At 43.1% G+C, this 16908-nt stretch overlaps 2 protein-coding genes across 2 annotated transcripts; both read left to right on the top strand.

The window, feature by feature from the left end:
* The first annotated feature begins 2180 nt into the window (after positions 1-2180).
* On the top strand, positions 2181-4992 carry LOC118786874 (mannose-binding protein C-like). The gene is made up of 4 exons (XM_036542222.1): positions 2181-2391; positions 3420-3509; positions 4030-4113; positions 4539-4992. Exons 1-4 carry the CDS (start codon positions 2181-2183, stop codon positions 4910-4912), a joined length of 759 nt encoding a protein of 252 aa, XP_036398115.1. The 3' UTR covers positions 4913-4992.
* Positions 4993-6854: 1862 nt separating this feature from the next.
* On the top strand, positions 6855-12587 carry LOC118787186 (zinc finger protein 513). Its single transcript, XM_036542652.1, has 4 exons — positions 6855-7685; positions 9618-9752; positions 10590-11288; positions 11755-12587. Exons 1-4 carry the CDS (start codon positions 7646-7648, stop codon positions 12513-12515), a joined length of 1635 nt encoding a protein of 544 aa, XP_036398545.1. The 5' UTR covers positions 6855-7645; the 3' UTR covers positions 12516-12587.
* Positions 12588-16908: the final 4321 nt, after the last annotated feature.

The raw sequence follows: 16908 nt of genomic DNA, 5'->3' as shown, positions 1-16908 counted from the left end.
ACCTTACCAGTATTACATGGGTGTTTTAATTCACCTCTGGAATGTGAGCTGGGACCAGGAGTGTGCTGTCTTCTTTCTGTTTGTAGAATAGAGTTTAAATTTTGTATTCATCCTTGCAAAACCACATCTTTTTGCAAACATATACAGTGTAGCTACTTTAAATATTATCTACTTCATGTCTCACTAGTAAGGACTACTTTTGGGTAGTCGAGAAAAGATTTGAATTCCCTTCCTCTTTCACAGCAGTTGAACAAAACTGCAGTATATTACCACCACAGATGGAGGTATCCCCCCCCCCCCCCCCCCCCCCCCCACTTTCAAGCAGATGACCTCGGAGTTAAGGGTAAAGGAGTTCCACGCAGATAAATATAAGAAATATAAGAAAAGATACACTTAAGATAAAAGCCACCACAGTTAAACAGTTGAAAGCCTAATTCGCTTATCACTGGACCACAGTATGGGAATTCCCGCATTGATTTCACAAGATATCCATTAATAACTTCATACCATTTACTGGACGGACCTAAATTGACAGGGGAAGGGGAGGGGGTTACTCGATAAAAGTTCAATGTCTGTAGAGGAATCTGTCTATTTAAATGTTGAACTCATTTTTAATGACTGGAAAACCCGTTAATTTCTGAACAGGGCATTGAGCAACCAGCTTTCACGCAAAGACAAGCAGAAGTACATTTTTTAACACGGGGTACTTTCCCACTTAATGTAGACTACCCGCACGCCATCATGCTGCCGCACAGCATCATACTGATGTAGGGCAATTTACAGGACCACATCTCCTGCAACCCCCCCCCCCCCAAAGGAATGCGAGTGTTTACCTCTGGGCTTGCAGGAGGTCAGAGGAATGCAACAGAGATCTGGATACCTCAGTTACCATGCAACACCCACCAAACGTGACCATTAAGCAACTCAACCGGGAAGTAGCGGCAATCCAACCCTTGTCGCTAGTCTCTGGTCAGCAGGTCACGCTAAGGGCAGCTGCATCCTGGACTCTGGACTCTGTCTGCTGCCAGGCAACCTACAGCACAGACATACTCAGGACCCTGTTCATCTCTTGTCGAAAGTATGGAATATGGTCATCCTCAGGTGCAACATAATCATGTTTGGTGTCATTTGAAAGCTAATGTCACATGCATGTCAATGATGTATATAGCAGGGAGGTACGATGGGTCCATAATAAAGGTTACAACATGTCACACAAAAGTGGACAGTGACGAATGCACTTCGCATCTCCACGAGAGACTGCATCCCGTATAGATCAACACTAAGCGAGACCAGGGGCTACAGTCCCTCGGCTGCATATATAAGCATTCTATCTTAGCGATTAGCAGAGAGGCATCTGAGCAATCCGGTTACTAAACTGGAATACGTTAACAATAACAAAATTGGAGTCAGATGTATTAACACAGTTATATTTAATGAATTCTGTTCCCGAACCGCCAAAAGTAAGACGGCACGCCATCCTTCGCCACTCGGGCACTTCCGTTGTTCGTGTATTCGACTGAGAGCTCTGCGGGCAGCTCTACACTGGCAAGCTGTTTCCCAACACATGTAAATTCAACACAAACTTTAACACATACACATAAATCACAAATGCTTCACCGACGTTTCCTGTGCAAAGTTGTCTATAAAAACTCTCCCCAAACCACTGTAGTTGTAGTCGACAGAATTACTTCAGCAGGAACTCAATTTTCATCCAAGAAAAGAGGTAACTATTTTGATTCTTCTCTATTTTATGAGCAGTATGTGTGGGAGAGTGTAAAACAAAGCATCATGAAAAGGCAGTGATGCAGCACAAAGCTGATATTTTAGCTCAAAATTAAACTTTGTCATACATGTGATTCAGTACAAGGCATGTTAAACACTTACATAGTAAGTTAAGGGAATAATTAAAATTAATATATTTAGTCTTTTAAAACTTGTAAGATTTTGGTTGTGTTATGTGAGGTCAGAGAGGAATGCACACTCAGTGGATATAGTGATACTCATAGTTATACTCAGTTATAGAGTGGGATACCACTATACCATAAGGGACCAAAGTCACGTGTCTTTTGCAGGAGGACAAGTAGCAGAATATATATATATATATACATAAATGATAAACTCCCGCTCTTTAAAGTGAGTTGTGTAACTTGTATCTGTCAGACCTGTAGTGTAGCCAGCAGATGGAGCTGTCCAGGCTGTGTGCTGTGTGTTGTGGTGTGCTGGGCCTGTTGATTGTCCAGCTGGGTTTGCCTGTGAGCGCTGCGCAAAGCCCTGTGGCACAGACCTGCTCTGGGTACCCTGGTGTCCCGGGAACTCCTGGTCATAACGGACAGCCAGGGAGAGACGGCAAAGACGGTGTGGCTGGGACGAAAGGAGAGAAGGGTGATGCAGGTGGGACAGCTGTTTACAGGAAGGACTTCACTTTCCCCTTTTGTATTAAATCATTGCTTAATTCTATAGGATAAATTAGAGATATTTGTTTCTCTGTGGTTTAGATTATTAATTGAAATCTTCCAGTAACCCTAACATTGATTCAGTGTTTAATGAGATCTGCACATTAAATGATAACGCTAAAGTACTGATGCCCATGTGAACTGTTCTTCAGATTTATGCACGTAATGAAGATTTCATGCTTAGGTTGTTCTGAAGGCATGCTTGTGTTATAATTAACATAACATTTATATGCAGTAAATCATTTGTATTTTGGCTGATTACCCATTATGGAGAAAATTATGCAAAAAATAGAAATCAAAAGCTTTCATATGGTTTGCTTGTTAAAAACAGCCTGGCTTGCAGCAAAAAGGATTAGCTATTTAAATGATTAACTGTAATTTCCTGTGTGATTTAGAGTGCTGATAGTGATAATGAGTTGGTTTAGTGGTTGGTAGAGCAGGTGGCCTATAGCAGCTCTGAGACCTCTGTCAGTTTAACAGCAAACTTACCCACATATAAAGCAGCTGGGTGCTGTGGCTCAGCTGGTGACATTTCAGCTGAGGATGCTGATCTGAAGTCAGCGGCTGAGATGAATTTCATGGACAGACTTGTAGAGTTTGATTGGCTGCAGCAGTTACAATTACATTCAACCTAACTGTAATGTGAGTTTCATGAAGTGGCAAATTCTTAATGTTTTAAGTAAGGAAGAAGTGCATCACCGTAGTTGTTACTCAGAGAACAAGGACAAATAACACTTCATCATTTGAATGGACTTGGGTGTGGTTTTAATTTGTAGCATTACATTTCAATTTTATTCAAAACCAGGATCTATACTCAGATAACAAAACAAGAAGAAATCCATGAAAGTGTGTTACATTGGCAAAAAATCTGGAGGAAACTGGTGATAACTGAGAGCACCCAACAGAATGTATCAAGAGAATGTATCAATTATAAACACAGAACAGACCCCTTTCATACCTTTGCAGGTAGCATTGGTGTACAGGGCCCTCCTGGGAAGCAGGGGCCAGTGGGGCCAAGTGGCCCTAAGGGACAGAAGGGGGAACCAGGACCTGCAGGTACAGTAGGTGGCCCAGTCTTAGCTCTATATTGGTTACCTGGTGCTGTTTATAGGAAAGACCGTCATCCAATCTTATATAGTATTGTAGTAGTGAACTGTGTTTGTAACCCAAAGGTTGCCGGTTCAGTTCTTGAGTGGGACACTGCTGTTGTATGTTAAGTATGGTGCTTCACTTCAACTGCTTTGTAATATATCCTGCTGCTGAAGGTGAGAGATGACATGAAAAAAATGTAATGTGTGTAAGTTACCCTGGATAGGAGTATCTGCTGTTCAAATTCACGGATAATGTTAGGTAGTAAGGTAAACCAAAGGTGCTTTAAAATTATGTCTGGCATGTAACTAACAACCTAGTTGCTGGTGTGGCTGATAAAAGCCTACTAGTCAATTAGAAATTTTATTGTGATACTATTGCACCACTGAGTTGGATTTTAAATGAGTTATTAAATATGATTTAGCAATAAGCATGTCTTCAATGCGAGTGTTGTCACCATATTTGTGTTTGATTTTGTCCACTGTAGGCCCACCAGGTGATACACGCCTGACTGGGGCATTGCAGTCTGAGCTTCAAACAATGAAAGAAAGTTTGTCCAAACTTGAAAGAGGTGAGATATTTTTTTCATTTTTAGAAGAAAGTTCAACTCTAATCCAGAGGATATCGGCAACTGAAAGATAATTAAACCAGATCATACATGCAGTGCTGTATACAAATGAGAAAAACAATAATGTAATACAAGTGTACACCTATATGCAGTCTAACTGCAACATGCTCTGTCCTTAACTTTGAGTGACACATTCAAGCATGTGTTACATTTTTTCATTCCATAATCAACAGTATTTTTTTAGCAGTATCAGAAGTTAACAAAATATGCTGGAGAAATAAAAGTTGAAACATAAAAAGTCAAACAGCTGCTCAATGTTAAAACACTTTTGAATAAAGGCCATTATTTTAGGTCAAAATAACATGAGGATGTTTAGAGTTAGGCAATAAACTGTGGTGTCATTGACACATGTTGTGCTTGCTTTACAGCAACAAGCTTTAAGTTGTTCAAAAAAGTTGGCAAGAAATATTTTGTGTCTGATAAGACGTCCGGGACGTTTGACGAAGCCTTGAAGTTTTGCAGTGATGCTGGGGTGACACTCGCTCTTCCAAGAAGCTCAGAAGAAAACAAAGCTCTTTCCCAGCTCATCCCTGATTCCCAATATGCATGGCTCAGTGCCAATGACAGAAAAACTGAAGGAAACTTTGTGGACTTGCAGAATAAACCACTCCAGTTTACCAGCTGGAAAAGTGGAGAACCAAATAACTTTAAGAATAATGAAGACTGTGCCCTCATACCTCCCAATGGCAACTGGAATGACATATCATGTAATGAAAAGATGACAATTTTCTGTGAAATTTAAAGGAAAGAAATTTGAGTGATTTCATAATTGTGCACATACTATGTACATCCCTTCAGCAGGGCCAAAGAGGCTTTACAGTGCACAGGGCAACCATTTAGCTTTCTATTGATCAGATTTGCTCTGTTCATTTGATCTTTGTGATAAAAAAAATATGTTAAAAATATTCTTGCATTGACTAACCATGTATTGCTTGTCGGAAATAGTCTGACAACATCACACTTAAACACTTAAAATCACACTATGTCTATTTTAAGCATGTAGACATGGAACTGTCACATTTAGATAGCGTTTACACAGTTAGGTAGTCAAATGTCACATGCATGTAGTGGCTTTGTCTCGACAACATTAATAAAATATATTAAGTCTGACTTGTAAGCAATACTTTTTTTTTAATGAAATACATTATCATCATTTTAAATACAAGCTAAATGATGAGCCATGATAAGATGAATGACCTGTTCTCACCAGTGGCATATTCTTCCTCATTCTTGTACTGGGGGCAGATCATGTGATCCCTGCTTTCCCTCTCCTCTGCTTCACTTTTGCATCTTTCCTGCCCCTGTCAGGCTGTATGTTCACTCACTCCATTTTAAACAATCATTAAAGACTACCGTACAGTTGTGGATACATTAATCGATTTTCAGACTACTGAAGACGGTAGACTCCATTAGACACTAAATTCATGATACAGTAACATATAAACTGTAAACAGCAGCTGGTTGGTGTGTGTGTGTGTGTGTGTGTTACATATATTTGTATATATTGGTATATTATTTTCAGCTAATTTCAAGACCAAATGTGTCCAAAGAAAACCATGCTACTGAATATGTCATTCTAACATCTAGTAACTCCAGCATCTCTGTTCCTGATCCATTTATACTAAAATCCCAAAAAATGTGGAAATTGATTTCAACATTCCATAGCACCTTATTATTGCAACTTCAAAAAGCTGTTGGCGTTATATAGTTCATTTGAATTCTCTCGAAACGGTTAACTATCTTGCAGCTGATCTGGTGACTGACAGAGAGGCAGGCACAACACGACCTGCTGCCTGTATACGCAACTAACCACAGTGAGATGCAGTTAAACCACCTCCTGCTCATGTCCGCAAATAAGGCAACAAACAACCATCAACCACACTTATACACAGCAGAGCGTTTAGAGGAGCCTGAAATCTAACATACATTTCTGGTTTAACTTTTTCCATTAAGTTTATTTTTCGTTCTGTTTTTCCATTCTCAAGTTTATATCTTTTAACTGACAAATTTCATAAAAAAATCTTCACGTTCCAAGATGATCGAAGAAGTGACAAATAATACCCAAGAGGTAGAATACTCAAGAGCAATACATACAGACTTAAATACATGTTTAATATTATATTACTGTGAACTTTTATTATTCACAGCCATTTTGGGTTGCTAGGCTACATTTGAATATGCACTACATTAAAATTCCAGATTTTCAAAACGATTTACTCAAATACTGAGTATAAAGTACGGAGACAAATACTGTCCTGTGTAGAATGTATCTAATGTAAATAAAATACTGGAGTACTATTTTATTATTTTAATTTTTAAAAAAATGTCATTGTGGGTCTGTGATAACTTGGATTTTTTTAGTTCTCGGTTTCATAATGTACACCGCTTTATGAGTTTAAGAGCTTTATAATATTTCTAATTACATACACTGATCTTTTTTTACCTAATTAAATTATGTCCCTTGTACTTGGAGCTAAGGTTAAAAAAATAACAAATAATACAAATAAAGTAAAAAAGCACCACCAATGGCAGCGCTAACGTTTCCCAATCCGTCGGAAAGACCTCAAGTACCATGAGCACATGATCCGACAGGAACATTGTTAAAGGAAGCGGAAGTGTATGGATAACGGAAGACACTTGAAATAGAGAACGCGTACAATGGAACTCAATTAAGTTGTGAAATAGCTCAGCAAATTCTCTGTACGTCTGTTATACTTCTAAACTAGTTTTATGCAGTTGGAAAGGATGTTTATGACCTGTGGAGAAGATAGTTAGTGTAAGCACATTAGCTAGCTAGCTAATGTTAGCTATCCTGCAACGCTAAACTGGATTTGCATATGGATCTGCTTTTCTCTAGTTAGCTGTCTGTTTAGGAATAGACAGTCCAGTCGCCACAGGCAAGACTACTGGGCATCTGGCTGGCAAGGTATATATCGATATCTGATTTGTTTTCGCAGCTAACAGTTGTCAGTAATGTCACACGTGATAATATTAGCAGCGAGGTGTGCGCAAATATAGCCAGCATTAACTAGAACAGGTAGGCTAGCTAACTTATCGAGCTAATTATAGATAGTTAGCAACATAGCCAAGAGCCACTAAAAAGAAGCACTTTGCAAAAAATGTAAGAGAATGGCAATATCAGACCGAGTTTCTTAATGTAGTTAGCAAGCCGATCAACTGGCAAGTGCTCTTGCTGGTACGTCCTTTGATCTACAGCTTTTTTGATCGCGTTGTGCTTTTTTATGATGTATCATCACTTCTCATCGCTGGCTACATGACTGTCTCAGTAACCCCATGCCAATGAGGAACAAGCTTGTGAACTAGCTTTGCGTATAACGTGGTGACCGGTTTGATGTTTGATTGTAATATCGGCGTCTGGTGGAGGAAAAGGAAGAGAACATGGCAGTTTAAAAGAATGAGCTGATAGTGGCCAGTCTCCTCGGAACAGACTGCAACTTGAGAAGCCAGCTGGAAAATGCCAAGAAGAAAACAGTCGAATCCACAGCCAGTGAAATGTAAGTAGCCTGTGAGTTCCATTGGTTTCCGGTTCCTCTTTAAGGACATTTGGCCAAAGTATTTTAAGATTCACAAATGTTATACCTAAAACTATGGCGGAATTGTAAATCAGCGAGTTCTTATAATCCCATTGGCACTGTTTTGTACAATTATAAGTACAAGCGACACTTCCAATACCTCTAACTTAACAGTAAACGAAGACTGTCGAGTGCTTAGCAGGGTATTAACCAGCTAATTACTATCCATCAATCGCGTCCTTGTACATGGTAGTTTCTTTACCTTTTAGGCATCTGTTGCTTTATTCAGTCATTCTGGGATAACGTCAGATAAATATGGTAATGGTTTCTGAAGGCTGTAGGGGTGTAAATGATAGAAATAGCTGTTTTGTCCCCTCTTTGTGTTTCATTTTGCTGCTAATGCAGATGGGTAGCTGTTTATTCTGAATCCTTAGTTATAAATCATGTTTTTTTTTCCCCAAGACTGTAAACTTTACTATGAAAATGGATTAAAATTTAAACTTGCTGAGCTGATCGATTATTGTAATATACCAGTAGACATATGGATGTAATAGTTAATTCCATTTTTATCGATGGATGCAGATAAAAGAGCACTAATGGCTGGCAAACTTTTCTGTCTAAATATTGCCATATTTTACAATGTTTATTTAATGACATCTCTGTGTTCGTGATTGTAACACCCCTCTCCATAACTTGCATTTCTCCACTATCTCATCCTGAAAGCCCTGTGATTGGTTGAAAAGAAGCCACCCTGACTTCCTCTTCCCCCTTCCTCTTCCTCCCTTTCTTCACTGCTTCCGATGTGGGCTTCCCTTGAATAAACCACGTCCCTGCCCCCGCGGCTGTGGCTGGAAGCCCTGGCATTACACAGACACGCTCAGCCACTTTCTCACTCAGCTCACTGTCCAGGGAGCAGGGGGTGGCAGCCCTCTAATGTCGCGGAACAAACATGCTGGTTTTCAAGGTTTCCTCTGTAGCTAATGGAAGTGCAGAAAGACCCAACCCCACAGACATTTGTGAGAAGGTGTAATAGTGACATGGTACAGTTAAACTTGGACAAAGAAGCGCACTCCTTGGTGTTAGTCCTAGTTGATGGTTGCTTGTTCCTGCTTTCGTCTCTGAAATATAGAGTTTCTCCTGTCTTCTGGACCTAGTGTACTTCTTTGAAGTGAAATATAGACATAAAAAGAATTAATGGGCCTTTGAACTGGCAGTGCCGTGATGTGGAGGCCTTAATCCAAATTGAAATCCTTAACCCATTTCTGTAAATGCACAGATTGTATTGTTGCCACACTCAGGTACCACTTAAAGCGAATGAAGGTTGTTTGAACTCTGGGTGATGGGTTTAAATTTGGGCAGGTACTTTACAGTACCATGAAAAGCATTATTTTAGTAAGGAATTTCAGCACCATGTAATGGCATGACAACTTTGATGCTTCAAAAGAAATAAGAAATTTGTAATGATAGACAAATCACTTAAAAGCATTGGGTCTAACAAAGTGAAGTACAACATTTAGTAGATAGATTAGTGAACTGGCGTGCCCCCAATGCATAGTTTGAAATTTAGGTGATGTAATTTTGTATGAGTATATGCTCTTAGCATGAGGTAAAACGCATGGTTTTTTTGCAGCCTCAATAGGTTCATATTTAAAGAAGCCTCTGGATTATATCCAGTGTCCCTCTCTGTGACTAATGGTTACTGTGTGTGAATCAAGTGCATAACAACTCTCTTCTGCTTTTCCTATTCTCAAACAAAGAAATGAACTTGCAGGGGTTCACCATTTGCAACACTCTTCCTCATAGAGCCCGGATATTATCATCCTTATCTTGAGTCTGATATGAGTTGCCGTTGGTGAAATCTGCCTGGGAGTACGGGTTGATGTCATAGGTCGTTTTGTCACCATGTGATTGCAGTGGACTCTGAAGATGGTGCAGGTGTGATAAATCCCGCAAGTCTGGTCTTGGAAAGCGACTTCCTCCTGGGGCAAGACTTGGAGTTTGGAGACAATGACAGCGACTACAAGATCATAGGATTTGAGAAAGACTCAGGTGAGTGGTTGGGCAGCTGGAACTGTTGACAGATATGTGTTATGTAGCGCTATGTGTTTTTTCTTTATTGTTTATTTTTGTTGGAGTTAACACGTGATGTTCTGAAAATATAAAAAATTGTCATTCACTTCCTCTGAAACAAATTAACGACAAGGATGGAATTGTCATAAAGAAGTCAGTCCTTCACAGGGCAAAATGTCATCTAGGAAACGGTCAATACCTTCCTATGATGCATTACTGTCCAGGATGTCTTAACGCCAGTTTGTTTTAAGATTAATGGGACACTTAAGTATCACTCCACAGAAATTATATGCCTAAAAAGTTCAGGGTCAAAATACTTTTCACTTTAACAGTAGCATAAATTTGTAGTCCCACACGTATGAGCGAACTGAACCGTGCAAGCCCTTGAGGTGATTTCTGTGTGCAGCCGAATAAGTCGTCCTATAGAGGGCTGTGCTTCATCAGCCCGGTATGGGCATGATTACATTACGTTATTATCATTTAGCAGACGCTGTTATCCAGAGTGACTTGCCTAGGCTACAATTAGTATGTTATCCATTTATACACTGGATGTTTTCCTGAGGCAATTATGGGTAAAGTACCGCAGGGTACAGCAGCAGTGCTCCTGCGGGGAACCAAACCAGCAACCTTTTGGTTACAAGCCCTGCTCCTTACCGCTGTGCTACACTGCCACCTCAAGAGAGAGCAAGCAAGAGTTGGTGGGTAGGGAGTGGGGAGGGCATGCAGTTAGCAAGGTCAAGGATGGAGGGTAGGGGGTGTAGTTGGCAAGGTCAAGGGTGCAGCCTAGTCATTGTAGTGATATCCTCTGATTTACAGACTCTGTTACCGCGGAGATGGGGATCCCTGTATATTCCCTTAGTGATGAGGACTGCTCCTACAACCGTCTGAGCGTAGAGAGCGATGCTGATGACCCCCGGGACCCCGAGAGTGAGCGTGACCCCGCCTTCCCAGCCTACCTGTCCTGCAGGCAGTGCGGCCAGCTGCTGGCCGATGTCCTAGAGGGGGGGCTGGGCCTGGCAGGACCCTGCTGCCTGAGGTGTGGCGATGAGGGCGGGGTTGAAGCCCGGGGGGCCGAGCAGCACTCCGCTCCCGGCTCACGGGGGACAGAGAGCAAGACGGGGGAGGGCGAGGCCGGGGAGGGCGCGGCCGGGCCTCGCAAGCTGCACTCCTGCAAGCTCTGCAGCTTCTCCTCGCGCTACTCCAACCACCTGAAGAGGCACATGAAGACGCACAACGGCGAGAAGCCGTACCGCTGCCAGCACTGCGCCTACGCCTCCGCCCAGCTCGTCAACCTGCAGCGCCACGTGCGCACGCACACCGGGGAGAAGCCCTACAAGTGCCAGCACTGCGCCTTCGCCTGCAACTCCCTGGGCAACCTGAAGAGGCACCAGCGCATGCACACGCAGGACAAGCCCAACAAGTGCAGCCAGTGCAACTACCGGGCCAGCAACAGCCTCAACCTGAAGAGACACCTTATGGGCCACCAGACCGAGGAGTCCAGCACAGCAGCTGAAGGTACGTTAGAGAGCTCCTCAGACTCAGTCCCACAAGCTAGTGCCTGCGTCCAGTGCTAATGTTAGACGTATGCCCTATGGTACTTTTTGGTTGGTCAGGTGCTTAGATGTTTTCTTAAATGCATACTTGTGTGGAAAAAAAAGTGACCGCGAGGAATCCATATATAGCCATTTCCATGGAAACGCACAGTAACCATTGGAAACGTGCTGAGTCTGCATGTAACCACAAATTGTGTGCTTCAGTTCCATTGCTGTCTGTGGAAGTGCCATAGTCCAGAGACTTCAATATCTCTGAAGGCAGAGGGTTTGCTAGTTGGTTGCTCATGTATATTTTAGGTGAATTTGCAGATTCTAGTTAAGTACTCACCTATATTTGAAGTGAATTTGCAGGTGCTAGTGAGTTACTTTGCTGTATTTGAGGGGAATGTGATTTGCCCAGCGTTGTCTTTCTGTTTCTTTGGTGACAGACGCAGTGGTTTCGGACCTGACGCTGCAGGTAAGCAGCGACGTGGACTTCCTCCAGAGCTATGGGAGCCTGAAGGTGGATCGGCCACCGCCCAGGCTGCTGGAGGGGGAGGGGCTGGGGGCGGAGTCCGACTCCCTGCCCGAGCTGCTCTTCCCCTTCACCTGCCGGCTGTGCGGTTTGGTCCTGGACGACGAGGACGGGACGTCGGCGCAGATCTGTGGCAAGTGCACCCTGGAGATGCTGTCCAAGGAGTCGCCCGACAGCCCGGGCGAGAAGGGCGACAGGGCGTACTCCTGCGCCATGTGCCCCTTCATCACGCAGTACCCCAACCACCTCGCCCGCCACATGAAGACGCACAGCGGCGAGAAGCCCTACAAGTGCCCGCAGTGTGACTACGCGTCCGCCCACTTCGACAACCTGAAGCGGCACCACCGGGTGCACACGGGCGAGAAGCCCTACAAATGCCACCTGTGCGACTACGCCTGCGGCAACCTGGCCAACCTCAAGCGGCACGAGCGCATCCACTCGGGTGCTAAGCCCTTCAAGTGCGGCGTCTGCAACTACAGCTGCAACCAGAGCATGAACCTCAAGCGTCACATGCTGCGGCACACGGGCGAGAAGCCCTTCAAGTGCCAGGAGTGCCCCTACACCACGGGCCACTGGGACAACTACAAGCGGCACCAGAAGAAGCACGGCCACTCCACCGACGGCTGGATCAAGGTACAGCTGCCTGGGAATGAGGAGGAGGAAGAGGAAATGTAGCCAGTCGGGAGAGAGGGAGAGGGGAGCGAATGCAATCAAACCTCTTTAAAATGAACTCCCTTCTTGGGGAACGTGACCAGCATAATCTTGATGGTGTGGTGTGTTTTGTTTTTTTTTTTTTTTTTGTTTTTTTTAATTTAGTTCTTTTCTATCATGAGTTTTAGTGTGTTGAAGTGAGTCTGTGTTGGCTGCTATGTTGATTTTTGAATTATGCACAAAGTTGGGAGACGGTGAACAGAATGTCCTGTTGCCTTTTGGGTGAAGTGTAAGGGGGGGGTTCTTCCTGTGTCTCTAGGTTACTGTAGCTGGATTCTCTGGTGCCACTGCAATATGCTGCACTGATTCACCATAGAACCCTCCACTTCCCCACTCCTTCGCAGGGCATTTGGATGCCCTGCAAGACTGCAAGAGTGTGTCTGTGTGTGTGTGTGTGTGTGTGTGAGTGTGTCTGTGTGGGTTTTTTGAAAATCATGTTGCTTTTGATGGTGTGTGATTACTGTGAAATTCTTTTTTTCTCTTGAACAAGCAAAATGTCACTTGAACTGGGGTGTGTCAGACTGATGATAAAGCTATTTTTTCAATCAGTCGTATGGTTTCATTCTTACAATATAACCTTGAGGTTCTGACAGTAACAGGGGCTCGGAGGGAAATGGTATGAGGGACTACAGGTAAATCTGTTCAGCAAATTAATGCTGTTATTTCTGACTGTGAAGACTATTGAGCATAGATTTTATACCTGATAATTGCCTTAACTTTTTCATTATGAAATGTGAAAGATTATTTAGTATGATAGCTTTGCCTTTATTTTTTCTTTAAGTGTTGTGTGAACATGTTTTGTGTTTGCTGGTAAACAGACAGCAGCACAAAGGAGCACTGTTAATACATTATGCTTTTTCACAACACGCTTCACCGAGTACTGTGGTCCATCCCCTGTAAGGCTCAGTATGGTGCTACTGTGTGCCTGTCGTTCAGACTGCAGCCAGTGCGTGCGGTATACCTACAGATCTGCGCAGTCTTCCCACAAAAGGAGACATGATTGCGTTTCTCTGGCTGTGCTGAGGAGCTCACAAGCGGGGAAGGTGAGCTTCCTGAATGAAATGCGAAGAGGTCAGTGTCACACATCGTCACCTTTTGGTGCTTGTGCACTTCATTGGCCACGAAGTGAGTTCGCAACGGAGTCAACAGTGCTGTCCAGTACAAGCTGACACTGTCTCTGTCTCTCTCTCTCTTGGCTGCCAAACACAGAGTAAGAGAGGTATATTGCACCGGTAATGTGGATGGAAGAGGTGGGATTCTATAGTACTATGTAACTTAGACCTCTTCTGAACAGCGCCGTGTAAATAACACCTGTGTGCCCCAGGTTCAAAACTGGTCATATCGTCTCCCCATAACGACCGGGATTCCACAGAGGTGGGACAGACTGGCTTCCTGCTGTCGGGGTAGCTTTGTCAGCACTGTCTCCTCACGTCACTGCTCTCAGGCTCGCTGTGATTTGTTAGGCACCTGCGAGTTTCTCGGATGTCAGAGTAGCACCTGTCCTCCAATGAACACCCACTTCACTGTAGTGAAAACATCGCATTATTAACATGTGCTAGGTACTTACTCTGTGAATCTGTACTAACCTTTGAAAAATAGGTCTGCCATTAAAATTAATCATCTCAAAATGATGGCAAGTTACAATTTTATGTAATGTTATTTCACACAAATGGACTTCCAAGGGATTCCAGGGTTTACCTTTTAGTACTGTATAGGTATGGCATGAAAGGCCTAAACCTCAGTGCTATATAGGTAAAGGGTCTAGCTCTCAGTGTTGTATGGGTATGGTGTAACAGGCCTAACCAGTGTGTACCAGTGTAGTGGCAGATCTGGTAATTTATACATCACTTTAAAGTAAGGGATTGATGTCCTTCTCAAAAATGAATGAAACGGAGCAAAACCGTGAATGTTTACTCCATCTAGGGTTCTTCTGCAAATAGAAGTATCAAAAGTATGAAATCAAATTATGTTGTAATTTTCCATTACTCAGTTTCAGAACTAAAAGTATCTTATGCCATGTATGTCACTGGAAAATAAGCCAGTTCATACCAAACAATTAGTTCTGTGCTAGTTGTGCTAGTGCTTGTGCTTAAGCCTTTAGGTTTACCTTTAACACCACACTGAACAGCCTAAAAATAATTTATTTTTACACACCTGCTTGTATTTTCCATACTAGCCAAACGAGGGCAATACAAGGGCAATGTGGTCCACTGCTTGTAGATGTTACCCTGTCTTTCTCCTCTAGAGGGCAGCATGACAATCCAATATATATTTTACCTTATGTATATATATATTTTGTTAAGAGTAGTAGTCTGGCCCACTGGACCCTTGTGTGGTGCACTTGCTAATAAATTCAATACGGCTAATCTAAATTAACATTACATACATACGAAATGAGTCACAGAAGCAGTTGTTTTATTCAGTTTATTTTTTATAATTTGTTTTAAAAGGACAAACAGAGCACTGATGTGTCATATTTTTATTTGTGTCTTTGGGCTAAAACTGCCGTTCCTAAAGCTAACATTTTACATCAGTCTCCCCCTCTATCCCAAAGCAAAAATACTACTGCAAAATTTACTCAAGTCTGGAACAAACTGGTCTGAGATTTTTTGAAAACCAAATTCTCTTTAAGTTTTGAGACAATGATTCATAATAGATAAGTTAGGTTTTTACAGCTTCTTCATCATAGCCGCATGTCATCCGTAACTTTACCCAAGCACCCTGCACTGATAATCAGAGGTGAGAGACACTCTGAGTGACATCTGAACTAAACAAAGTTTCTCTGGGCAACAGTTGCCAATAACAAACCAGAAAGTAAAACGGTACCTACCGTAGTGCTCACATGACCCGCCTCTGCAGTCTGACCCCTCATGAACTCCCCCTTGCCTTCTGTTTTCTCTCTTCATGGATAAACTCCATTTATAGGAAAATGGCACGTTTGTGCTTTAGCAGGTGGGGGTAGGTGATTTCATGGTGCAGTAGCTGGCTGAAAGGGGACTGATTTTCACTGGAGAGGGCCCTGCTGGCTGATTTTATGGTGCAGTAGCTGGCTGGAAGGGTATGAAACCTTGGGCTTGCCTGAGCTGGCTAATTTCACGTGGCGGTAGCTGGTTGAAGGGGACCAAACCTCGCTGAAACACCTGACTTGGTTCCATTTTACCAGCCACAGCAAGACGTGCTGCTTTACTCATAGGGCGGGGCTGGGCAAGGTTTGGCATGGCGGGGTGAGGCCACCGTAGAGTTTATTTGCCTCTTACTACAGTGCGTTAGCTTACCTGTGGAGTAGAAAAACAAGAGAGAGGGAGTTGAGACTGTAGTTGTCATCAGTAGTTTCTGTCTTCTGCTGCACTTTCACTTTGTGACCGAGTGTCCTGAATCTTCAGTGTCGTCAGTGTGGAAACACAAACATTGACCAGAACTTCCTTTATGAAATTGTGCTGTCAGACAAAATGAATCCCTTGAGGATATCAGAACTGTTTTTTACAAAACCATAAGGCAGACACAAGTGTCTGCCTTGTGGTGTGTGTGATTCAGCTAGGATTGTACAAGCACACACACAGCCATCTCTATGACAAAAAAAAATATTCTCATTAATCTTTTTGGGTATCATTTGAAAAATGCTGCTCAAGTAGCAAATAACCTGAACTAAAACCAAAAAAATGTATGAGTCAAAGCTCAGTACAGGCAGTTCAGGATGATGTAATGGCCCACTGTATGAGTCAAAGCTCTCTGTGTGTAAAAGCTCTGTGAGTCATCAGCTCCAGCCTCAGAGGTGTCCCACGTGTGGCAAATGGGACAGTGAAAGTCGAAACTGCTATGAAGCCCCCCCCAGTTGCACTGTTGGGAAAGTCACAGTGCCCCCCACCAATAGGAGCCCTCCAAGGATCAGCCACTTTAGCAGGCTGGTGGCAACACCTGTGCGCCGTCAATCTTGCTCCAATCACCCCCAGCAAGGCAGGGCTCTTACCTCCACACAAGTGTTCCAGTGACTCCACACATTCCTGATCAGACACACACACGCACACTCCTGATCAGATGTACATACACACTCTGAAACAAGCACACGCACACACATATGCACACGCGCACTTTCTCCAGGCACCGTCAGCATAGTCTGAAAACCCTCATTACCCATTATGCCCTCTTGCACACATGACCTGGGTACGTCCCGCAGAACAGGCTTAGCATATACTCCCAGAATGCACTGCTCAGTCATCAGGGCACAAGTGGCCATAAGAAACAGCGCTATCACAATGGCGATCCGATCCCTCCCGAAACCACACACTTCCTTACATTCCATATCTAACCCAGATTCATATGGGGATATAAGGAAGCATGTCGTCTCAGGGGGAGACAG

The sequence above is a fragment of the Megalops cyprinoides genome, chromosome 12 (genome assembly GCF_013368585.1).
Source record: "Megalops cyprinoides isolate fMegCyp1 chromosome 12, fMegCyp1.pri, whole genome shotgun sequence".
Taxonomy (NCBI): Eukaryota; Metazoa; Chordata; class Actinopteri; order Elopiformes; family Megalopidae; genus Megalops; species Megalops cyprinoides.
The sequence above is the reverse complement of the archived record's forward strand: the minus strand, read 5'-3'. Positions and strand labels throughout refer to the sequence as shown.